We start from the raw sequence: 21,699 nt of genomic DNA on the forward strand, positions 1-21,699 counted from the left end.
CTTCCACCCCAGTTGTAGCTTCCCAAACGAGAGGACGTAAAAAGGAAAAAAAAAAAAAAAAAAAGAGGAGCAGACGGGACAGAAAAAGAGACTAATATGTAAGCTTCAGCCTCGTCATTTTCCTTCTTCTTTTTACCAGATCTTACCAGCCCTCTCACTTTTTGTTTGAAGGATTGACCACCCATTGTCTACGTCTCGTCTCCGTACTCTCCGCGCCTCGCTTTAGAGACCGTTGGCACTAAAATCCACCGCATAAATTACCTTACGCCTTTACCAAAGTGGAAAGCTTCGACAAAGCCGTTGCTTATTACCCCGAACGGCCCAACCCGGTCATCTTTCAATTTATTAACCTTCTCGACTCCAACGTCTGTCTTTGTACCTTGCATCAGAGGTCTCACTTCTACCACCCACACGCACCCAGTCTTCCCACCTCGCCCCATCCGATTTAACGAGTCGCGTCAAGTCCAATCCGCTTCGATTCATGTCAGTCGCATGTGTCTTTATCGCATTGGCTACCATCTCTAGCATGGAATTTCGCATGCGCCGGTAGAGGGCCCGGTCAACTGTTGTTGAATACGACCAGCCACACAACGTCCATTACGGCGGGTATCTCAAGGTAGATCTCTCTAGAGTCGTTGTTTTTTTCCTCTCTCTCTCTCTTTTTGTTTTTAAATCCTTGCAGGGGAAAGGATTCGTACGGTTCCTGCCCCTCTCTCCTCGCCATGGCCCAATGTCCCACCACTAAAACATTTCCTACCTAGGTACATATTCGTGCGTACATACTCATCTACCTCTTTCGGCAATCCGCTTCGAGTCACCGCCCCGTGCCAACCCTCTCTCGGCCACCCGTTTCCTTGCCATGACCTCTACTCACCCATACTGGGGTTCCCTACCAGCCCCTGGCCCGGCCGAAAGACACCGGAGGCTTGATTCGATGGATGGCCCACACCAGTTGCTGGCTGCCAGGTCCAACCGCGCCTCGACCCAGACCACATATACGACCAATACCGAAGCTCCTACCGAGTCCACCACCATGAGCCCTTTCGTTTCTCCCACCCCTTCCGCCTTTGGAGCACAGGGACTAGCTCCTAGACCGCCTTTCTTTCCCTACGCCGCCTCGCAACCACCTCCTTCCTCCGAATCCACAGACAACCGCCAGCGCCGTCGCAGTCAGAAGAGCGAGGACCTCGATCCACCTACCGGCCCCGCTCCACCCGCGGCTCCCGATGTTCCCCAGCCGCCACCTACAAGCTACCGTAGTCCACCCGGCAGCGCGAGCTACTTCGCTGGCCCCCCGCGGTCATCGCAACCGACCTCCCCGGCTTTCAGCCCAAACAGCATGCAGCAGTTCAATGGCTACCCTGCAAACCAGCAACCACCAGAGCCGGAGACTAGGCATCATGCTGCCCACCAGAGTAGGCCGCCCCCGGTCAGGGCCGCCGTGAAGAGCAATGGCCATGCTGCGCCATCCGGTGGCCCCGGTCAACCTAGGAGAGGACCCACAACCCGCAGAGTGTCCGCAGACGTCCGCTCTCCGCTGCAGAAGCTCGAGCTGACGCTCGACAGCATCACCAAGGAGGAGAAACGCGCCCGAGTGGAGGCCGCCGAGAGGCGACTAAGAGAGAAGTCGGCCGCTAACACCGACCTCTTACAACCACTAATGCGCAACCGTTCGGCAGCCAAACCACGTCAGCCGCAGCAGGCGCAGAAGCCGCAGCAGCACAACCAGCACCAGGAACGGCAAGTACAGCAGCAGAACCAGCAACAGCAACCGCAGCAGCAACAGAGCGAGCCACATAGGGAACGACCTGAAGAGAACAACGCAGGGCACCATGACGAGTATTATGGGGGACAACAAAGGGAACGCCATCCTGAGCAGCCCCAGCCCCAGCCCCAGCCCCAGCCCCAGCCCCAGCCCCAGCCCCAGCAGCCCCAGCAGCACCTAACTTCCCAGGTTCACCACGTGCGTTTCCAAGACCGAGCGGAATCCATTGGACAAAAAGATCACCGTGAGCATCAGTTGCAAGAGGCGCCAATCGTGTTGCCACAGAGGACCGCGTCGGCCAACACCAGGGAGCCCGCCCCCGCCGATTATTCAGAGAACGGTAGATCATATGGCGCTGCTGTGCCTGAGAAGCACCAGAGAGGTCTGCCAACCGCGATGAATGCTCCATATGGAAGTCAGAGAGCGACCCCTTCCATTCCGCAGCGGAATTTGAGTTTCCGTGAACGTGCTGCGAAGAACGACGACTTGCAACTCCCCAGCGCCGATGCGCGAGGCAACAGTATGGAGGCCGCTCGGCCGTTTGCACCACCTGCCACAACTTCGTCGACTCGTCGACGCTTCTCTCTCACGAGAAGCGGCAGTAACAAGCTCAGGAAAGAACCGCGCGGTGACCCGTGGTTTAGTAGGCGCATAAAAGCAGAAAATAGGTATGACGACGTATCCAACCGTAATGCTTCCATGGACCAGACCGCGGTTGCCATGGGGGCTATGCCGCCAGGCGGCGGTGCTCCAGGGCCATCAGTGCCGGCATCTCTTCGCGCTCAACCGCCACCCCCCGGCCCGGGTAGTCCTTCAGAAGAGAGCCATCCGCCACAGAGACCCATACAGCCTCACATCCCAAGCAAGGCTGCCAGGTTGGCAGGCATCGATACCAGAGACACACCGCCTCGAACAGCAGCTCCCGTCGCTCGCCAGACTGCGTATGAAGAGGCAGTTACTGATGACGATGATGACGATGATTCATTATTCCCTCCCACTATGGTTGGGAACAGAGATGTTGCCGCAGCCGCTGCTGGAATGAATGGTGCTCATGCAACAGCCGGGAAGCAACAGCTCGTGCAACGTGACCATCGACAACAACCGGCCCAAGAGCCATCTCGTCACACTGCGGCCGTGCCAAGTCAGAAAGGGGGCCTAGCCCCTCATATTTACGGACTGTACAGGCGACCGAGGTACCTTGACGAATGGAAGACTGGGACAACTGGAACCCTAGCTGGAACTCTACTTGACCTAACTGAAGACCACCTCCCGGTGATTGATAAGAACACACCGTGGTGGGAAGGTGGCGGCAACCGACGAAGGTCCAGCGTCAACTCCCGACCCAGGAAGGCGGAAGCCTTTGACGGCGAATATGACGAGAACGGTGAGTTGGGCTTACATGGGCAGACTAGAAAAGCCCAAGCTAATACCCCGTGCTCCCCAGCACCGACGCGATTCAAACCGCCGCTGTATCTCAAGTGCGGTCCGTTGCTGCGCTACTGCGGCATCAGGCACGAGAAGGCCCCCGCCTCCCGTTCAACGCGCAGCAATGTTTCCGCTTCCGACAGGGAGATTTGGAGAGGCTCCGTCATGATCGTAACCCAGGACTCTGAGTCCAAGTATGGCATTGCTCCGACTTTGCGACTCTTCCTGCAGCCGATAGAGCTCCTACCCCCGCCCCCTCAGGAGCTCCACGGCGGACAGTCCCTTCCTCCTGAGCATGTCGATCCCATAGCTGGCATTCCGAAGGTCGGAAGGCGGGGAGAGACGCTTTACGCCCGCCCGGTCGAGCATCTAGACGAGGCCAAAGATCTTTCTAGGGACGAGACGGACGAGGGTCTGTTCGAGTCTGCAAGGAGCCCGCCTGATTGTCCACTGCCCGACGGCGCGACCGACCTTCCTGGGTCGTTCTCTAGTCGCTTGCGACGCGCCGAGACCGACGGAGAACGGCTGTCCAAGTACAAAGACGTTCGGGGATTCCGCCTGCATGCTGAGAGGGGATACACCTTTTGGCGGTTCAATATTGAGGTGGAACTCCGCGAGACACAGCAGCGGATTGCGTACCGCATCAACAGGGGTCCGGCGACGGGCTTCTGGGTCCCCGCGCGAGGCCAGTCGATGAACATCATGTTCCACAGCTGCAACGGGTTCAGCATGAACGTCAACCCGGATGACTTGAGCGGTCCAGATCCTATGTGGCGCGACGTCCTCAACACCCATCAAACGCAGCCCTTCCATGTCATGATCGGTGGCGGGGACCAGGTTTATAATGACTGTCTGGTAGGCGAGAGCGAGTTGTTTAATAGGTGGCTAGACATCGAGGATCGACAGCAGAAACGCACCGCACCCTTCACACCGGAGATGCAGGAAGAGCTCGAGTGGTTGTATCTTGAGCGATACTGCCAGTGGTTCTCCCAGGGCTTGTTTAGCCTCGCCAACTCGCAGATTCCCATGGTTAACATGTGGGACGACCATGACATCTCGGACGGCTATGGGTCCTACGCGCACGAAGATCAGAACTCGCCTTGCTTCGCCGGTCTCGGCGCGGTGGCTTTCAAGTACTACATGCTGTTCCAGCATCAGAGCATTCCGGATGAGCTGGTTACGACGGAGCCGAGCTGGTTACTCGGGCAGAAGCCGGGGCCTTATATCAACGAACTGAGCCGCAGCTTGTTCATGTCCCTGGGCGCCAAGGTTTCCCTGCTGGCCGTGGATGCCCGCACGGAGAGGACCGCGTCCGACGTTGTCAGCGAGGATACATGGAAATTGATCATGGACCGGTGTTACGAGGAGGTCAAGCGGGGCGCCACGGACCATCTACTGGTGCTCCTTGGTGTGCCGATTGCGTACCCAAGAATGGTTTGGCTTGAAAATATGTAAGCTCGTTCATTTACCCCCGTCTCCCAGTTGCTTTTCACTCCTGCTAATGGGTTTGACTCTTTAGCTTGACGTCACGGATTATGGACCCCGTCAAGGCCATCGGCAAGCTCGGCCTGCTCGGCAAGGCGTTGAACCGCATCGACGACGGAGTGGAAGTCCTGGATGACCTGAACGATCACTGGACCTCGTCTGGCCACAAGAAAGAGCGAGCTGTCGTGGTCGAAGATCTCCAAGACTTGGCCGCCGACAAGTCGGTGCGCGTCACCATCCTCAGTGGCGATGTTCATCTGGCGGCCGTGGGCCAGTTCTATGCCAACCCCAAGCTTGGACTACCTAAACACAAAGACTTCCGCTATATTCCTAACATTATCTCATCCGCCATCGCCAACGCGCCGCCGCCGAATCTAATCGCTGACGTACTCAACAAGCGCAACAAGGTGCATCAGTTTGACGAGAACACCTTCGAAAGCATGATACCGTTGTTCCAAGACGGCGTCGACGGCAAGCCGAGGAACAACAAGCACTTGCTTCCCCACCGTAACTGGTGTTCCATTAGGGAATGGAAACCCGGAATGACGCCACCTCCAACGCCGCCTTTGCCGGATGACGATGAATACACCGGCCCGCAACCTCCGGCTCCCATGAACGGCGGTAGTGGTATTACGCGTCGGTCGTCTAAGTCTCAAAAGACGCCGGCAGAGCGCGATCAGCGACCGCCCACTTCAGGCGGTCGCATTGGTAGCCTGTTCCGCCGCTTTTCACGGCGCGGCTCGGTCTCCTCCCCCCAGCAGCCAACGCCTTCAGCTCCCGTGACTCGGACGATGTCCCTGACGCGCGGCGAGTTCACCCCACGAGGTTTCTTTGGAAGCCGCGGACAGCGTAACAAGCGACCGGATGATGGCGGTATTAACGGGCAATGGGGCGACTCGGAGAGCGGCGTCGACGATGATCCCTATGGCGGCGCGCCCGACATCCAGAGAGGGATGAGCCTCCGCGGTGGCAGCGGAAGGCCTCAGAACGACGAATATGCTCCGGGAGACGAGCAATATTTCACGGCGAGGCCAACGGAAGTGACGCCACATGCGAAGCAGGAGCCCGAAGCGCCCATCAAGCCTTTCCTCCGTACGCCGACGGGCCTGTCGACGAAGCAAATCAAGAAGGGCGGGGCTGCAGCGTACCAAGTCGACTTGGAGGGCGGGCTCGATATCACGATAAACGTCGAGGTCAACGCCCGAGATCCCGCCGGCATCACGGTACCGTACCGGCTCCTCGTGCCGCGGCTGTTCTGGGATGAAGACGAGGACGGACAAGCACTGGAGGCACCGCCGCCACCTGCGCCGACGGGGTTTAAGCGGTTCTTGAGTTTCAGGAAGAAGCAGAAACAGGCGGAACCTGAGCCGCAGGCCATACCACATTCGCAGTCCGTGCCGGTGAGCCAGGAGCGTGTCGCCGGCGGCAGTGGAGGCGGAGGCGGCAGAATGAGCTTCGACGTGGGGCCCGGGCAACAATACCAATACCAACCCCCGCCACAACATGCACGGCCTACGACGTCTCGGGGCGAGAGGCCACCGCCGCAGTTCTATTACCCAGCTCCTCCCGCTGCCCCACAAAACCAACAGCAGTATCCAGGATACCAATTCGAGAGCGCACCTCCTGCCGGCCGGGAGGTGATAGATTATGATGATTACGATTCTGATGCCGAGAACGGTCGATACGACAACCCGCCGGGCAGGTACCAATACGAAAGTTGAAAGAGGTCTCTGGATACCCCTATGAAGACGGGGGCCTCTCTAGTCGTTTTGGATTTATATTTTTCCGTCTTGGATTTAGAGGACGCTTAATTTTAGCATTTCAGTCATGTAGCAACATACATAGCACGGTGTTTTGTGTTCCTCATTTAGTCTGCCAAATAGAAACGAGCGCATTTGTTATTTTCCAACCGCAGCTGTCTAAACGGATCACAGAAGTTCTAATTGCCGAGATGGGAAGAACGGACAGAGGCCATCGACGTACCCAATTTGATCTCGAAATCTCAAAGAGGCATATGATGAGGCATGTCACAACGCCAGATTCACAGTCAAAGGGGGAGAAGGCTTAGACTCCTGACATATTAGTGCTAGCCAGAGACGATTGCCAAAGTTCTGGTGCGGATAATCAATTTATTGTGTCCATCTGGAAGAGGATTAAAGTCAGCCGAGGAATTCGCAGGGAAACATGAAGTTGTCTGATTGGAGTGATGACTCGAGGTTGGACGTACCTCATCAAACGTTGGCTCACACGCCGACATGATAACATATCGGCTCAAAGACCTTTCCCGGTTACGGAATATTGAAACCCGGGCACTTTCCCGCTCTCACAACGGGAGAGGACGCGCGAGGCTCACCCATCTCCCAGGACTTTCCAGGCGGTCGAGAAGGGTTCCCAGGCTAGAGCTCTGTAGATGGCTGTTCAGCCATATTCCTTTTCACACTGGCGACCCCCAAACCAAGTCAACCCAACGTCCCAACTTTTATGTAGCCTTCTCTATGATACTCCATTTCGTCGAAGGCTTGGAATAGGAATAGTCCACCGATGGGATGGGGGAAGAAAAAAAGTCCACCCAACGCCTTTCTTTTGTTGTGGAATCAACAGTCGCTCTCGGAATCACTCGACATCCCCGTCTCCGTCGCCGTTTCGGTCAGGGACAGCGCCTGGCGTGCGGCTCCGGCTACGACTCCGGCCGCGGCCGCGATTCAGCGCACGACCGCCGCCGCCGCCGCCGCCGCCGCCACCCTGGTGGTGTCTGGAGGCGCGATCGGCCTTCCCTGGCGGGGGGCGCACGAACGCAAAGTCGACGTTGACGGTGAGGTCGAGGAGCTTGCTCTTGTGGGCGTCGTCGATGGCGGCGCGGGCTTCCTGGAGGGTGGCGTATTCGATCAATGCGTAGCCCTGGAGGAGAAGAGAAGAAGAAGCAAGCACGTCAGTCCTGGATTCTGTTTGTTCTAGTGGGATTTTCTTTTTCCTTTCTTTCTGCGTCGACGGGGCTATGCGGAAGAAAACTTGCCTTCACATAACCGCTCCTTCGGTCCAGGTTGAGATGCAGGTTCTTGATCTCGCCGTATTCGCCAAACTTGTCGTGGATGGCCTCCTCGTCGGCCTCTTCGTGGACGTTGGTGACGATGATGATCCAGCCTTCGATGGACCGGACGGCGGTGGCGCGGGAGTGGGTTTGCATGGCGGCTTGGTTGGGGCCGGATGCCGCGGGGGCGGAGGAGGCCTCTTGCTCCTGTTGGGGTTCGTCGACGTCCATTTCTACGTCGGCCATGGTGGGCGAGCTTGAGAGAGGGGGGTGGATGTTGTTGGTGTAATGGGAGTGGGAGTTGTGGTCTTCGAGTCTGGTAGTGTTTAGTTGACGGCTTCTTTTTCTGTCCCCGTCGGGAAATGTGACGTCTAATTTTTCAAGTCTCCCGCAATGTCTGAATTGGATGATAGTTGTATCACGAGAGGCACGAATTCGGGAGATCAAATGAAGCTCGGGCTCTGCTCTGCTCCCCGTCTAGGTAATTTCCCCCACCATCAATCGTGGTGGGCGGGACTGCAATGCCGGAAAAGCTATATCTCCGCGTACCGACATCGTGGTCACTTGTACACGTTTACCTAAGGTACTCGTGATCCGCAATCAGTCAATGGTGCCGGACCCACTATAATCCACTATATATATGGCTCTCCCCTCGCTCACTTTCTGTTTTCTTTTCCTTTTTCTTCTTCATACTTACCTTGTTCGATTCAGAGGCGGTCATGAAAGCCACTGAGTAAGAAGGAGGGCCTGCATTGCACATCGCGGAGTCAGCTTTTTTCGATTGTCCTTCGGGGCCATCGCGGGCGCAATTTTTGTTCTACTATTCAAGACCTTGTGTGGATTTGAATTTTCGTTTTCATTATAGTCGCTGCTTAATGTAGCGCTATGAAGAAGATGCTTACCATTGACGGCTGACGCTCGCCTCCAAATATCGCGTAGTCAAAATAAGAGGGGAAAAAGCCAACTGATAGGGTCTGTGCTGGCAGTCTTCTGGGTACCTGTTCACGTTTCGCGTCCATGTCATGTGACTACGCGTCAACGGCGCGAATTTATGTTTCACGTAGTTGCAGACAACACCGAAAATATTCCACCTTCAATATTAATAACCTACCTACCCCCCATACCTCTTCGTACGTCATTCCAACAAAGATAGTCATCAACACCTGCTTCTGCTTCAAGGACCGAAGAACCACACGGTCTCCTTCACTGTTCTCTTCTGACCTCCTCGTATTCGCTCGTTCTTCCTTCATCCTGGTCCCTATGAGGCAGTAGGGCCAGCGCAACAACTTCATCACCATGCACCCCGTCTTTCAACTCCCCGAGGAAATCTTGATTTCAACCTTGAACCAAAAGTTTCCGTGCCGCGAACCCCAGATTAGGTCGCTGGCAACTCTTCTCCACGTAAGTGTCACTGATGACCCATCCTGGCGGTCTCCTTCCCATGCCCATGCAACCAAGTCCTGCAACCAAGTCCTACGCCGAGCATGGATGATTGTGGCCAACACGCTTCTTCCAGCCTCACGCCGCCCCCTGTCGCAACCTCGTCCTCTACGGCACCGAAGCCACCGGCAAGTCGAGTATAGTCGAGGCCGTCCTGCAAGGCCTTCACATATCACCATCTGTGTCTGTCAATGATCACGATGGCGAGGTCCCTGCCGACCACTCGTCTCTCCTCTCCTATGCCATCCTCAACTCCGTACAATGCATAACCGCCAGGCATCTCTTCGAAAGAACCCTCAGCGCTGTGGCCGATGCCCTTGATTATACCTCTCGCGCGAAGAAATGCGAGTCCATGTCGCAGCTCACCGTCGAGCTGTCCAGGATGCTCAAAGACCACCCTCGGTCCGATAGCTTTCGATTCGTCCTCGTCTTCGACTCGATTGATCGTCAACGCGACGTCCCTGCCACTCTTCTTCCCGCCTTGGCCCGCCTGCCGGAAATCGTAAGCCATCTGCTTTCCTCGCTTCCTCGCTTCCTCGCGGCATTGGGGCCTTCACAAGGCTTCCCTTCTTCACGCAAGCCGTTCCTCCAGCTAATCCGAAGGAAACTCGTGACACAGATCCCACGCCTAACCTGCGTCTTCATCCTCACCCATCCTCCCGCTGGCTTTCTGAGGGCCTCACTTGTGGTGCCTTCGATTCACTTCCCCAACTACACCAAATCCGACTTTACCAAAATTCTCTCCTCTACGCCGCCTGCCACGCTTCCAAATATGACAGACGATGACATACACTTTCTATGGCCGCGATTCTGCAACGCCGTCCACGATGCCGTTACCGCTTCCGCTTCCCGGACTCTCCCTTCGTTCCGTCGCGCCTGCGAGGCCCTCTGGCCGCGCTTTACAGCTCCCATTGTCGCCGGCACCCACGGCCCCCGCGAATTCTCCAAGCTGGTCATTGTCGCCCGCCACCACTTCCAAGACGAAGCCCTACTGAACCCGAGCATTATTTCCGTCGTTGCCACGAACAATACCAACGACGATGTCGACAACAATGCCACTCCCGGTACCAACGCAGCCCCGACCAAGGGGCACGGCACACCCGCGAAGCGCACCTCCGTCGCCGCCACGCGCTCACAGCAACCCGCACAAGCACAAGCACAAGCACAAGCACAAGCACAAGCACAAGCACAGGCAGGAACTCCAGACATAGCCAACCTCCTCCCCACCACAGCCCGCCTCCTCCTCCTCGCCGCCTACCTCGCCTCCCACAACGCGTCGCGCCACGACCTGACCCTCTTCTCCACCTACCAGCACGGCCGCCGCCGCCGACGCGGAGGAGGAGGCGTCGGCTACGCGGCGGCCACGCGGCGCACCAAGCACCGCAAGATCGCCCGGAAGCTCCTCGGCGCCCACGCCTTCGTGCTGGAGCGCATGATGGCCATCTTCGCCGCCGTGCGCACCGAGTGGATCGCCGGCGGCGGGAGCGGGAGCGGGAGCGGCATGAACATGAGCATCGGCGCCGCCGGGCTGGACGGCGATGTGGGCGCCGCTATCGCCACGTTGGCCAGCCTGCGGCTCCTCGCGCGTGTGGGCGCCGCGGCGGACGTTATGGATCGTGGTGGGAAGTGGAGGGTCAATGTCGGCTGGGAGGTCATACGCGGGGTGGGGCGGAGCATTGGCGTGGAAATCGAGGATTGGCTTATTGACTGAACGGAGAGCTTTTTCTTCTTCTTCTCTTTCATCTGGAACTCATTGTGATGGATTTTGGGTGGGAAGACCTGGGAAGACCTGCACGAGTCAAGCGGCATGGGCATGGAAATACAACAGTCCAGACATTCAAGATTTCTTCTATACAGATGCACACGTCTATCTACCTTGGCTATATAAGCGTCCACTTCCACCATAGCGCGTCTTGCGCGATGAGAATAACAGAGAGGCAATAGAGTCATTCACCGGCTCAACCGGCATTAGCAGAACCTCTCGTCATTTGCATCTTCCGTTGCGCAAAAAAAAAAAAAAAAAAAAAAAAGAAGAAGAAAAGAAAAGAAAAGCAGTCGTCGAAACCATCGCCCCCCGAAAGTTCGAAAACGCCAATGCACTATCTTTCGTTTCCTCCCGTCCGCATTCAGACATTCGTTTAGTTGGCATTTTCTCATAATTTGTCTGCTTTTTTTCTATTTTTTTCTAGGCGGGCCCTTTCTTTTTCACCCCATAACGGTCTTAACCAGGACGCCAACTGGCCAAGTCGAACCGCATGCCCGAGGGTAGGTCGGTCTCCATGCGTGTCTTTCAAACTCCCATCCTGCGCCTGGCTTGGGAGATGTTGACGGAGAGAAACAACACAGTAATGATAATATAAAAGAAGAAGAAGAAAAAAAGAAAAAAGAACCAAAAAAAGAAGAACAACAAGGTAAACAGACACAAATACACGGCCGGCGTGATAACAGCGACTCAGAGCCCGACCTTCCTGTCGCCTGCCCGCCAGGTATCTTCCTGTTTGGTCCCCGGAGCAAGCCACACAGCGGCGCCGGCCGCCAGCCCAGCGCCATCGGTCTTCTTAAAAGAATCGTCGCCGTTCGGCCTGAAACCCGCCGAAGTGGGCAACGGGCTCTCAAACAGACGGGGGCTCTGGCTGGACGACGACGACCTACCACCCGCGCTGTTCGTATCGAGGGGCAGCAGCGGCTCCTCTTTGATCTCCATGAGTTGGGCCTTGCGGTCGGCCTTGTCCCGGTCGTGGGTGCGGTCGTAGAGGTACAGGCCCAGGAAAGTGAGGGCGATGCCGACGCCCTGGGCCATGGTGGTGGGGTTCCGGAACCAGATGATGGCGATGACGATGACGAAGACGCGCTTGATGAGGCTGGCGACCGAGTAGGTCACGGGGGAGACGATGGAGAGGAGGCTGAAGGCCAGGATGTTCTGGCCGAAATGGCAGGTCCCGTTGAAGAAGAACTCGAGGGCCAGGCGGCCGTGGTCGAAGCCTGCCGCCGGCTCGGCCGGACTGGCTCGCAGGAGACGCTGCACGATGCCGACGCCCTCGGACCAGAACCAGATGGGGAGGGTCAGGACGAAGGCCATGCCGGACGAATAGCAGAGCAGGTTCAGCTTGTCCAGCTTCCTCGACCGGGCCGACATGCCGGCTGCTTCGGCTTTGGCGGCTTCGTTGAAGAGGCGTTTGGAGAAGATGTTCTGGGTGACGAAGATGATGGTGGCGAGCAGGGCCGAGAGGACGCCCAGGAGCTCACCGCCGTACTGGCTGCTGTGCTTTCCGGAGCAGGCCAGCATGACGCCCAGGGTGAGAGGTATGAGGGACAGGTAGGTGTTGGTCGAGTAGCGGATGTTGTAGACGAATCTGTAGGCCAGGACGGTGAACAAGGGCGAGAGGCCCTTGATGGTGTGGACGAGAGATACGGGGATCTGGGAGGTGGCCGAAGAGCTGAGGAGATGGCCGAAGATTTGGAAGGCGGCGAGTGGGAGGGTGGTCAAGATGACATCGCGCGTCGGGGGGCGGATGGCGTATTTGAGCGCCGGCACGCGGGTCTTGAGGGCGGGGAAGACCGAGGCGAGCCAGGAGGAGAAGAGGCAGTAGGAGGATACGAAGGCGAACTGGATGACGGTGAGGGTCGCGGGCTTCGACCAAGCCGTCAATATAGACTTGGACGATGTGTTGGTCAAGGCAGACGAGGTATACCACATGAGGCAGAGGATCTAGAGGCGAAAAGGAAACAAACGTCCTTGGGTCAACAACTGTCGTTCGTCGCGCGCCAGTCACAACGAGAGAGAATGAATGGCAAGATAGGGGTAGGCCGGCGTACGTACAATCAGGGTCGGGGACACGGGGGCCCGCAAAGCCTCTGCAATCTCCTGAGCGTTCTGGGTCACGCTACCACGTCGGGACCGTATTGTTCGGAAGGCCTCGGTGAGGCTCTTCTGGCGTGAATGAGCACGGGCGTGACCGTGGCCCGGCGGGCCCTGGAGTTGGAGTTGGAGTGGTTGGCCCGACGCGTCCCATCGTACGGTGCGGCTATCGCGCCTAGGAAGCCAGCGATCGCGGGGTGTGTCCGAGCCGTTGGGGGCGACGATGCCGTGTACCCTGATGGGGCTGACACCTCTAGCTCCATGGGATGTGGTAAACTCGGAGTCGACGAGGTCGGGAAACTTCTCCATGTTGGTTCACGCGGCCCTCGGCAGCGGGAGGGGGGAGACGATGAGGTGGGAAAAAAAAGAGAAAGAAAGGCGCAATTCTAGTGAATCGCGACGATCAGGGCATTGTCCTATCCTGCCGTCCTGTGAGGGAAGAAGATATGACCATAGACGGGGGGCCTGATGGCGATGGCAACGATGGGGAGTGTGATGGACGGATGATCGAGAACGCGAAGGTTTCAGTTTGAAAGCAAGGGAGCGATAGGAAGTCGTCGGATGGAGGTGTTGAAGACTCGAAGGCGGACGGATGTGCAGATGGAGATGCAGATGGAGAGAGATGCAGATGCAGATGCAGATGAGACGGAGCCACGTTCGCTTATCCCATCGGACGACCCGAGTCAAAGTATCCGTACGTAGTCCTGGTGTCGTTATGAAGGTATTCTGACGGTAATCGTCGGCCGTGATGGATGGAGCACGAAGTATTACAACGTGCGGATACTTCGTAATAGTCGGATTGCCAATTCCTGGATGCCGTCGAATGGGGGCGCGGCATTGCGCCGCGTGGAATCTTATCTATCAATAACCAATCAACTATTTCTTAAGAAACTCGGGACCCGAATGCCTTACGTTGTACACGTACAAGGTATACGGTGTGTGTCCAGGTCATATCGATTACAATACTGTATACTTTCTTCGACTTTCCGGTACTCGAGGATGCTGAGCCACACTAGGTGCTAAGGTACGTACCTTATCAATCAGCTCAGGCGAGGCTCAGCTCAAGCAAAGCTGCTTCGAGTGCAAGTGCAGAGTGGCGCGTCAAACTTTACGAATACTTCGTATCAGGTCCCCGCGAGACGACCAAGATTTACCCAGAAACCACCTACAAGTCGCGGCCCCCAAGCGACACCCAACGGTTCTTCAGCTATCTACCACATAGGAACACGTTTCACCCTTTTGCCAATTCTTCGGCTTTCGGATTATTTACTACCTACTACTACCATATGCGAGATCCCAGGAAGCAGCGCATCATCAGCAGGGGTCTCGTTCTCTTTGCGATCGTCCAGCTCATCACCCCGAAGCAATCACCTTCACCTTCCCTCTCCCTCTCGTCGAATTCCAATTTCCATTCCAATAATCATTCATCAACATGGCGGTCCCAAAGATGACCAAGAACCAAATGCGGCGGGCCAAGAAGAAGGAGCAGAAGAAGGCACAAGCAGAGGTTCGTCCTGATCATCCATTTCGCTCCTCCTTTCTTCCTTCGTCTTCCCTTCGTTCTTTTCTTCCTTTTGCCATCTCTTCTCTCTTCTCTCGTCTCTCGTCTCTCGTCTCTCGTCTCTCGTCTCTCGTCTCTCGTCTCTCGTCTCTCGTCTCTCCTCTCTCCTCTCTCCTCTCTTCCCTCCCCCGTATTTCTACTGACCGCGGCCGATATTTCTACAGGTTGCCACGAAGACATCAGAAGCTACCCAAGACCAAAAGCCCGAAGAGATCGTCAACGGCGAACAAGAGCAATCCGCTGCAGCCGCGCCCGATGTGACGAAAGAGAACGACTCAAACGATGCCGATACCAATGGTGCACCGCAACAAGAACAAGAACCCGCCGAGGTCGAAGATGCACAGGTCGAACCCGACTACGACGACCAGGCCCTGTCCCTCTATAGAGACGTCTTCAAAAGGTTCGGCGCGTCATTGGAAGAAGACGACGTCGCGAAAGAAGCCAACGCCGGCAACACCGGTGAAGTGTTCTTCAACGAGGACGACGAAATCCCAAGCGAAGACGAGGAAAACCAGGGCGGCCAGACCAGGTTATCCAAGAAGAAGCGCAAGCAGCTCAACAAGCTCTCCATCGCCGAACTCAAAGCCCTGGTCAAGATCCCCGAGGTTGTCGAGTGGCAAGACGTGTCGTCCTCGGATCCGCGCTTGCTCGTGCAGATCAAGGCCCAGCGGAACGTCGTCCCCGTCCCCACCCACTGGTCGCTCAAGAGAGAATACCTCTCGTCCAAGCGCGGCATCGAGAAGCCCCCCTTCAGGTTGCCCGCCTTCATTGCCGAGACGGGCATCACCGAGATGCGGGACGCCGTGCTGGAGAAGCAGGAGCAGCAGTCGCTGAAGCAGAAGCAGCGAGAGAGAGTCGCCCCGAAAATGGGCAAGCTGGACATCGACTACCAAAAACTATACGACGCCTTCTTCCGCTTCCAGACCAAACCCCCGCTCACCCGCTTCGGCGAGGTCTACTACGAGGGCAAAGAGAACGAGGGGGATTTCCAGCACTTCCGCGCCGGCGAGCTCTCCGAGGGCACCAAAGAAGCCCTCGGCATGCCACCCGGCGCTCCGCCCCCCTGGCTCATCAATCAGCAGCGATACGGGCCCCCTCCGTCGTATCCGACCCTCAAGATCCCCGGCCTCAACGCTCCCCCGCCGCCCGGCGGCTCCTGGGGGTTCCATCCTGGCGGTTGGGGCAAGCCCCCCGTCGACGAGTTCAACCGGCCGCTCTACGGCGGCGACATCTTCGGCCTCGGTAACCAGGCAGCGGTGGCGGCGGCGGGTGCCACGGGTGCCACGGGTGCCGCGCCTGGCGGACCCCAAGCGCAACCGGCGGTCGTCGCCCAACCCCTACCGACCAGCGAACCGGCCGACAAGACCCTGTGGGGCGAACTGCAACCAAGGGAAGAAGAAGAGGAAGAGGAAGAAGAGGAAGAAGAGGAGTCGGACGAGGAGGAAGACCAAGACATGCCCGGCGGCGGCACCGAGACCTCCACCGGCCTGGAGACGCCCGCGGGGATGGCCTCCAGCGTACCGACCGACTTTGCGGGCCACGGCGTCGAGACGTCCATCGCCGGCGAGCTCGACCTGCGCAAGCAGCGCCGCGGCTTCGACACGGAGGAGAGCTCCCACCCGCGCGCCGCCTACCAGGTCATCCCCGAACGCCAGCAGCGCACCGATGGCTTTTTCGGCAGCGACCGCGTCTACGAGCTCCCCGCCCAGCAGCAGCAGCAGCGGTCCGCAAGCGGTGCCCCCCACCTCCCCGTGCTCGGGCAGGAAGACGACGGCGGGCGCAAGCGCAAGAAGCCCGGCGACGTGGACGTGGCGCTCGACCCGGAGAGCTTGCAGAGCCACGACGGCATCGGCAAGGAGGAGTTGCAGCGGCGGTTCGAGGAGGGCCGCCGCCAGGAGGGCGTCGGCGCCAAGTGGAGCTACGAGGAGGACCTGTCCGAGATGATCGCCCAGGAGTCCCGGAAGCGGCAGAAGGTGGAAGAGAAGCGGAATGAGAAGAAGAAGGAGACCAAGTACAGGTTCTAAAAGAAAAGAAGAAAAAGAAAGAAGAAAAAAAAAACGGAGGAGCGTTAGGGGGGTTGAAGCCGCGTGTGATCGATCCCCGTGACTAGGGCGGACCTGCGGTCTTGCGTTGTATCATGTCAGAGTCTTTCCTTTTGCCTTTTTCCCTTTATTCCTTTTTCATTCTTTTTTTTCTACTTAAAACGGGCGATGCTCCCCGTTGGTTCAATGGCGTTCTAGGATGGACGGCGGTGGGCGGGAGAGCAAAAATCAGAAAAACAGATCACCACCCTATATGTGACGATATGCAGTTGTCTCTGAATTCAAGCCTTCTGGAACAGGGACAGGGGGAATGCTTACATTGTATTACCTTACTTCGACAATGATGCCTACAACTACATGTAGCTGGTTACTAACTGCCTTACCTAGGATGTGGGCATCACGCTGATCAACCAACCTAGGCAAGACAGACTCCATATTCGTCTCCGAGCGGGAAAAGACCATTTCAAGTTGATCCGTCAGGTTGGCCAAGACACACGACAGGGATGGTCTTTTAACTAGCCCCCCCCCCCTAAATTCTCCGTCTTGACGCCAACGGCATTCCCGGGGACCTTTCTCCGTTCTCTTCCAGTTCATGCTCCCGTCATCTCTCTCTCTGGCGCAGTCTTCCAGGATGACGTCGAATTCGGGGCTGGCAAGGCTGAACGACCTACGTCCGCTCTGCCTCCGGAATGTCGACACACGTGTTGCAGACCCAATCATCCTCGTGGACATCCATCTTGGCGTTCTCCCGGATACAATTCGAGTGGTATATGCGTCGCTTGCAAGCCTACAAGGGGTTAGCTCGTTGTGAGCATAGGATATGGGCATATAATGTACCCAGCTGTCGTTACTCACGGGGTTAGAGCACACGAGCAACCGCGGCCCCAAAACCTGCTGGTTGCAGACTTGGCAGTTGGCCGCGCTCTTGCGAGCCTGGTGCTCCTTGGACGACGGTCGCGGTGGTCCGGTCGGCTGGCCGTCGCGTTCTCGGTGCCTGAGTCTCGCCCGGGCGGAGGCAACGACCCGGAAGGCCTCCTGGATCGTCTTGTCGTTGAGCACGTCCCTCATCAAGAGGTAAGACAAATGCTTCCCGAACTCGGTCATTCGGGACGCCGAACGAACCAACCAGTCGGCCTTGAGCTTGACGAACTCCAACCAGGACGACGGCAAGAAGGCGTCTGTGGCGATGCGCTGGGTGAGCATGAATTCGTCCCAGGTGGTCATGAACTCCCGCTCCTCGGGGGGGATGTCGGAAAAGTCCTCGATGGCCTCGCGATGCCACTGAACGAGCCATCTGTCGTCGGGTTTGAGTCTGTGAAACACTGTTCCCGGCTCGAGCGGGGCCCGGCTGAGCGGGTCGTAGAGCGGCTGCGAGGTCTTGGGTATGATGATCTTCTGGGGCTCGGGAACGGGTGACGCGCCTCGCCAAGCGGGCAAGCTTTTCGTCTTCGATCTACCGTTGCGGACATGATCCGAGTAGTCGTCGCCGGGTTTAGGACGGGCCCGGTTGCCGGAGTCTGAGCCATCTTCTTCTCTGTCGTCGAAGGAGGGGTATAGGCCGAAGGCCTTGGTGGGCAACGTGAATTCGTACATCTGTGGGTCGAAGGCGGCAGTCGCCTCGGCCCGATGAGACACTTGAAAATGGACGCCCTTGGCGGTGGACTGGGCGATATATTCGTACTCGGGATGCTGCCACTCCAAGTGGGCTTGCAGCTGTTTCAAAGATGCGTGGGAGTTGCCGCATGTCACGCATCGAAACGACGAGAGATGAACCTGCTCGGCTGGCAGGTCGTATGAGATGCGCGAGATGCGGCCACTCTCCGCGACATCTACGTTCTTTCGTTTTCTCCGGGCCCTCTCCTTTCCCTGGGCCTTGTCACTTAGCAGCTTCAGGTTGTAATTCTTGGTCTCCCGCGTCCGCAAGGAGCGGTTCGGCGTGAGTTCTCCATCCTGTTGGTCATCCTCGTCGTCGTCGCGGTTGTTGTCCTCATTGACGTGCCCATTTCGCTGGTCGATGGCATGCCTAGCGGCGTCGTCGTCCTCTTGCGCAGCCTGCTTCCTGCCCGGAGAGGCCGTCCCCTCGACGATGATAGACGGCTCGACGCCTTTCTCCAGCGGCCTGATGGCGCTTGCCTCGTAACCTGTACTCCATCGCGCGTCAACGTCGATGAGGTAATCGGTGCGTATCCCGTGCCCGTGCCCGTGCCCGTTGCCCTGGGAATGGGAATGGGAATGGGATTTCCGCAGTGTCAGGGGGGCCATGGACCGGGTCCTGCCGAAGATGTGTGCTACTTCCCCCGCCAACGTCCAATTCTCAGTGCCGTTCGAGGCGCGTGGAGAGGGGAGGCCGGGTTCGGAGAGAGGAAGGGATCCCAGAGGGGGCCAGGCGCCCGGGCCGACGGGTTCCAGCTCAACAGTGATCTTGTAGGAATCAGCCAAGTCGAAGAGGTGGTTGTCGGTGCGGTTGACGAGGATGCTGTCCTCTGGAATGTGGAAGGGCCGGGTGAGGTAAATGCGGGCCATGGGAAAGGGGCCGGCAGGGCTTTGGAAGGTCTTGATGGTGCAGATCTGACTCTGGCAATGGAGCATGACATGGTCGCTCTCGCTCTCGCTCTCGCTCTCACCGCCGGCCTTGGTGCCGCCGTGGGTGAGCATGATCTTGCATCGGGCTTTGGTTTCCTGGACATTACGAGGGGCGGCGGTCGAGTCGTTTACGGCGTTGCCAACCTTGACCTTGGCCAGGTCCTTGTGAACGATCTTCAAGACATGGACGCGAAGAGTGCGCTGGATGGACCCTACCTCGTGAGCGACGAAGAGCTGGTCGGCGAGAGAGTGGTCCTTCTCCTTCGGCACACCATTGGGGGGAGCACGTCCCGCGGCGGTGGCGGTGGTGGCGGCGGCGGCGGCGGCAGGGCCGAGTCGACGACGCTTCTGAGGTCGGCCATCGAGGTCAAGGGAGACGGGCTCATGAAGCTTGGCATTGCCAGCAAGCTTGGAGGGTGACGAGACGGCGTTGCCCATGGTCTGAGAGGATTCAAAGCCACGAGTCCAGTTCCTCTGCAGAAAAGGTAGGTTGCGCTTGCACCGGCTGGCAATCGGCATAGCTGAAGGTGGAGGACGGGGTTTTCAGGTCCGTCCTTGGGAGAGTCGATGGAGTGACATGTCCCTGCAAAACAAAACAAGCAGAAACGCGTAAGACGAAGTCTCTGGCATGTCAGGTCTAGGAACGGCGCACAGGAGACCCAGGGCTATTGACCACGAAAAATCAAGTCGAATTCAAGTCAAAGGTAGCCAGCACCTCTGGAAGGGTTGGGATAGATCGAACCGACGGCGTTCCTGATGCCTCCCCCCTACCTACCTAGCAGAGCGAACGCAGGCAGAGGAGGGGAAGATGGATGAGACGGGGTATGAGAAAGGTGTAAAGAGGCCGAACGAAGTAGGTCAAGAGAATAGGCTGTAGCGGTGATGTGGTGTGATGTGATATAACGCGGCTTTGACTCTAGTTGACATAAAGACCAAGAATTCATCAGCTCAATGATGAAGTGGGATGGCGGCACTTGGAGGGTGCTGTTCGTTTGAGATGTCTCCCAGATTTTGTTGAATTTCCTTTCTTCTTTCTGTTGTCTTATTGTTCTGTGCGATGGATTGTCAGTGAAAACGAGGGAATAGAAAAGAAGGAAAAGAAACAGAAGAGGGAAAAAGACAAAATGGGTGTAGCAGAAGTGGCCGTGTTGGGCCGACAGAGAAGGGGGGTCACTGTAGGGGACGCAGGACGCAGGACGCGTGCCGCGATAATTAGCAGGGAGGATATAAGGCCTGTCGTGATGAGACGGGAAAAGCACGACCCACCACGGTTAAATTTTGTAAGGGTTTATTAAGGGCTTGGCACATAGGACTTCTTATGTATACTTATTATTAGTCATGTATTTCTGGGCGTCGGCTTACTAAGGTACTTACCTAGGTAGCCATTCAAAAGCTGACGTTAACTTTATTTGGCCTGCGGGGATGGCTGGGGCTAGCCAAAACAGGTATTAGCTCAGATTCCAGTTTGATGGGTTTATACGGTATGGCTGACGCCCCCTTTTATGTCCTGAATAGTGAGACCACATGTCATCACGAGCCAGCCCAGTGTGAAAGTTATCGCCTCCCTCAGAGTTCAAAAGGCTCACACTTTTAAAATCCCAGTTCAAAAGTCTCTGACCTTTCTCTCATTCCTCTTAGTCTTGTTCTGTTTTCAGGTATAAAAAAAAATCTCTTCTTTTCACTCCCTTCACATCTTGCCTTTTTAATAGGTCAGGTACCCTTATTCAATCCCACTTGTTACCTTACTCGGCCGAGCATTTGAAGCTCCGGAATCCCTTAATTTAGATATCTTTTAGTTTCAACAGCCACGGGTTACTTCACTGCTCCTTCTGTTCTAGAGTCTTGCAGTCACGGCCCGAGAAGGAAGGAAGTAAAGTAAAAGAAAGAAAAAGAAAAGAGAAGAAAAGAACGTGGGGAAAAAAAATTGAACTCTTCCAAGGTTCTCTTCTCGCCTACCCAAAACAAAGTCCAAAGTATTGAGATCACTTGTTGGCCCTTCAAGACATCAACATCAGTGACCAGGGAAATCTGCAACAGGATCTGCAACAGGATCTGCAACCAACCAAAGGACAGGTTTCTGCAGCTGCAAAGAGTTGCACATGCTTTTCTGGGGATAGAGAAAGACGGCCCAGAGAATCATCAGCTTCCCCTCACAGAATCACGTGCTTTACCACATTTCGTCTGCATATGTTGTAGTACGTCATTTCCCCCAGCAAAGGTGGCGTGGCTGTGACAGGTGTGGCTGCCTAAGGTACACAACCACGTGATTCACCTACCTTTTCATGGAACTGGCTGACACCACGTGATCTCCATGCAGTACTACTCTGCATGCCCATGCCCTCGCACCCCTCAATTTGGAGATTAGCTTGAGGGTCTGTTGACCGGGGGAGTCGATACCATGGCACCGAGTCGGAAGCCGCTCAAGGGCCGAACCAGGACTGGCACCGACGAATATTCATCGAATCGTCGCAATACTCTCCGCCATGCGAAGAAGACACTTGAGGATAAGCC

At 56.8% G+C, this 21,699-nt stretch overlaps 6 protein-coding genes across 6 annotated transcripts; 3 read left to right on the forward strand and 3 right to left on the reverse strand.

Annotated features, from left to right (window-relative positions):
• Positions 1–577: 577 nt before the first annotated feature.
• SODALDRAFT_157430 (hypothetical protein) lies at positions 578–6,741 on the forward strand. The gene is made up of 5 exons (XM_028606912.1): positions 578–616; positions 762–1,515; positions 1,567–3,149; positions 3,210–4,641; positions 4,710–6,741. The coding sequence occupies exons 2-5, from the start codon at positions 860–862 to the stop codon at positions 6,394–6,396; spliced, it is 5,358 nt and encodes a 1,785-aa protein (XP_028467151.1). The 5' UTR covers positions 578–616; positions 762–859; the 3' UTR covers positions 6,397–6,741.
• Positions 6,742–7,450: 709 nt separating this feature from the next.
• Positions 7,451–7,835, reverse strand: SODALDRAFT_264435 (hypothetical protein; the record flags this gene model as incomplete). The annotated part of the gene is made up of 2 exons (XM_028607468.1): positions 7,451–7,573; positions 7,665–7,835. Coding segments are annotated over 2 exons (294 nt in total), but the record flags the coding sequence as incomplete, so codon positions are not given.
• Positions 7,836–8,599: 764 nt separating this feature from the next.
• Positions 8,600–11,149, forward strand: SODALDRAFT_350510 (origin recognition complex subunit Orc5). Its single transcript, XM_028613486.1, has 3 exons — positions 8,600–9,104; positions 9,220–9,645; positions 9,763–11,149. The coding sequence occupies exons 1-3, from the start codon at positions 9,000–9,002 to the stop codon at positions 10,852–10,854; spliced, it is 1,623 nt and encodes a 540-aa protein (XP_028467153.1). The 5' UTR covers positions 8,600–8,999; the 3' UTR covers positions 10,855–11,149.
• A 47-nt stretch (positions 11,150–11,196) lies between these two features.
• On the reverse strand, positions 11,197–13,750 carry SODALDRAFT_350511 (TPT-domain-containing protein). The gene is made up of 2 exons (XM_028613487.1): positions 12,964–13,750; positions 11,197–12,852 (listed from the first exon to the last, which is right to left on the reverse strand). Exons 1-2 carry the CDS (start codon positions 13,309–13,311, stop codon positions 11,596–11,598), a joined length of 1,605 nt encoding a protein of 534 aa, XP_028467154.1. The 5' UTR covers positions 13,312–13,750; the 3' UTR covers positions 11,197–11,595.
• Positions 13,751–14,136: 386 nt separating this feature from the next.
• Positions 14,137–17,057, forward strand: SODALDRAFT_310767 (DUF382-domain-containing protein). Its single transcript, XM_028609147.1, has 2 exons — positions 14,137–14,509; positions 14,728–17,057. Exons 1-2 carry the CDS (start codon positions 14,435–14,437, stop codon positions 16,585–16,587), a joined length of 1,935 nt encoding a protein of 644 aa, XP_028467155.1. The 5' UTR covers positions 14,137–14,434; the 3' UTR covers positions 16,588–17,057.
• On the reverse strand, positions 16,632–21,501 carry SODALDRAFT_378450 (hypothetical protein; the record flags this gene model as incomplete). The annotated part of the gene is made up of 11 exons (XM_028614983.1): positions 16,632–16,687; positions 17,160–17,283; positions 17,318–17,392; positions 17,461–19,629; positions 19,691–19,771; positions 19,841–19,853; positions 19,978–20,059; positions 20,114–20,222; positions 21,175–21,271; positions 21,343–21,415; positions 21,486–21,501. 11 exons carry the CDS (start codon positions 21,499–21,501, stop codon positions 16,632–16,634), a joined length of 2,895 nt encoding a protein of 964 aa, XP_028467156.1.
• Positions 21,502–21,699: the final 198 nt, after the last annotated feature.

The sequence above is a fragment of the Sodiomyces alkalinus genome (assembly GCF_003711515.1).
Source record: "Sodiomyces alkalinus F11 unplaced genomic scaffold SODALscaffold_4, whole genome shotgun sequence".
NCBI lineage: Eukaryota > Fungi > Ascomycota > Sordariomycetes > Glomerellales > Plectosphaerellaceae > Sodiomyces > Sodiomyces alkalinus.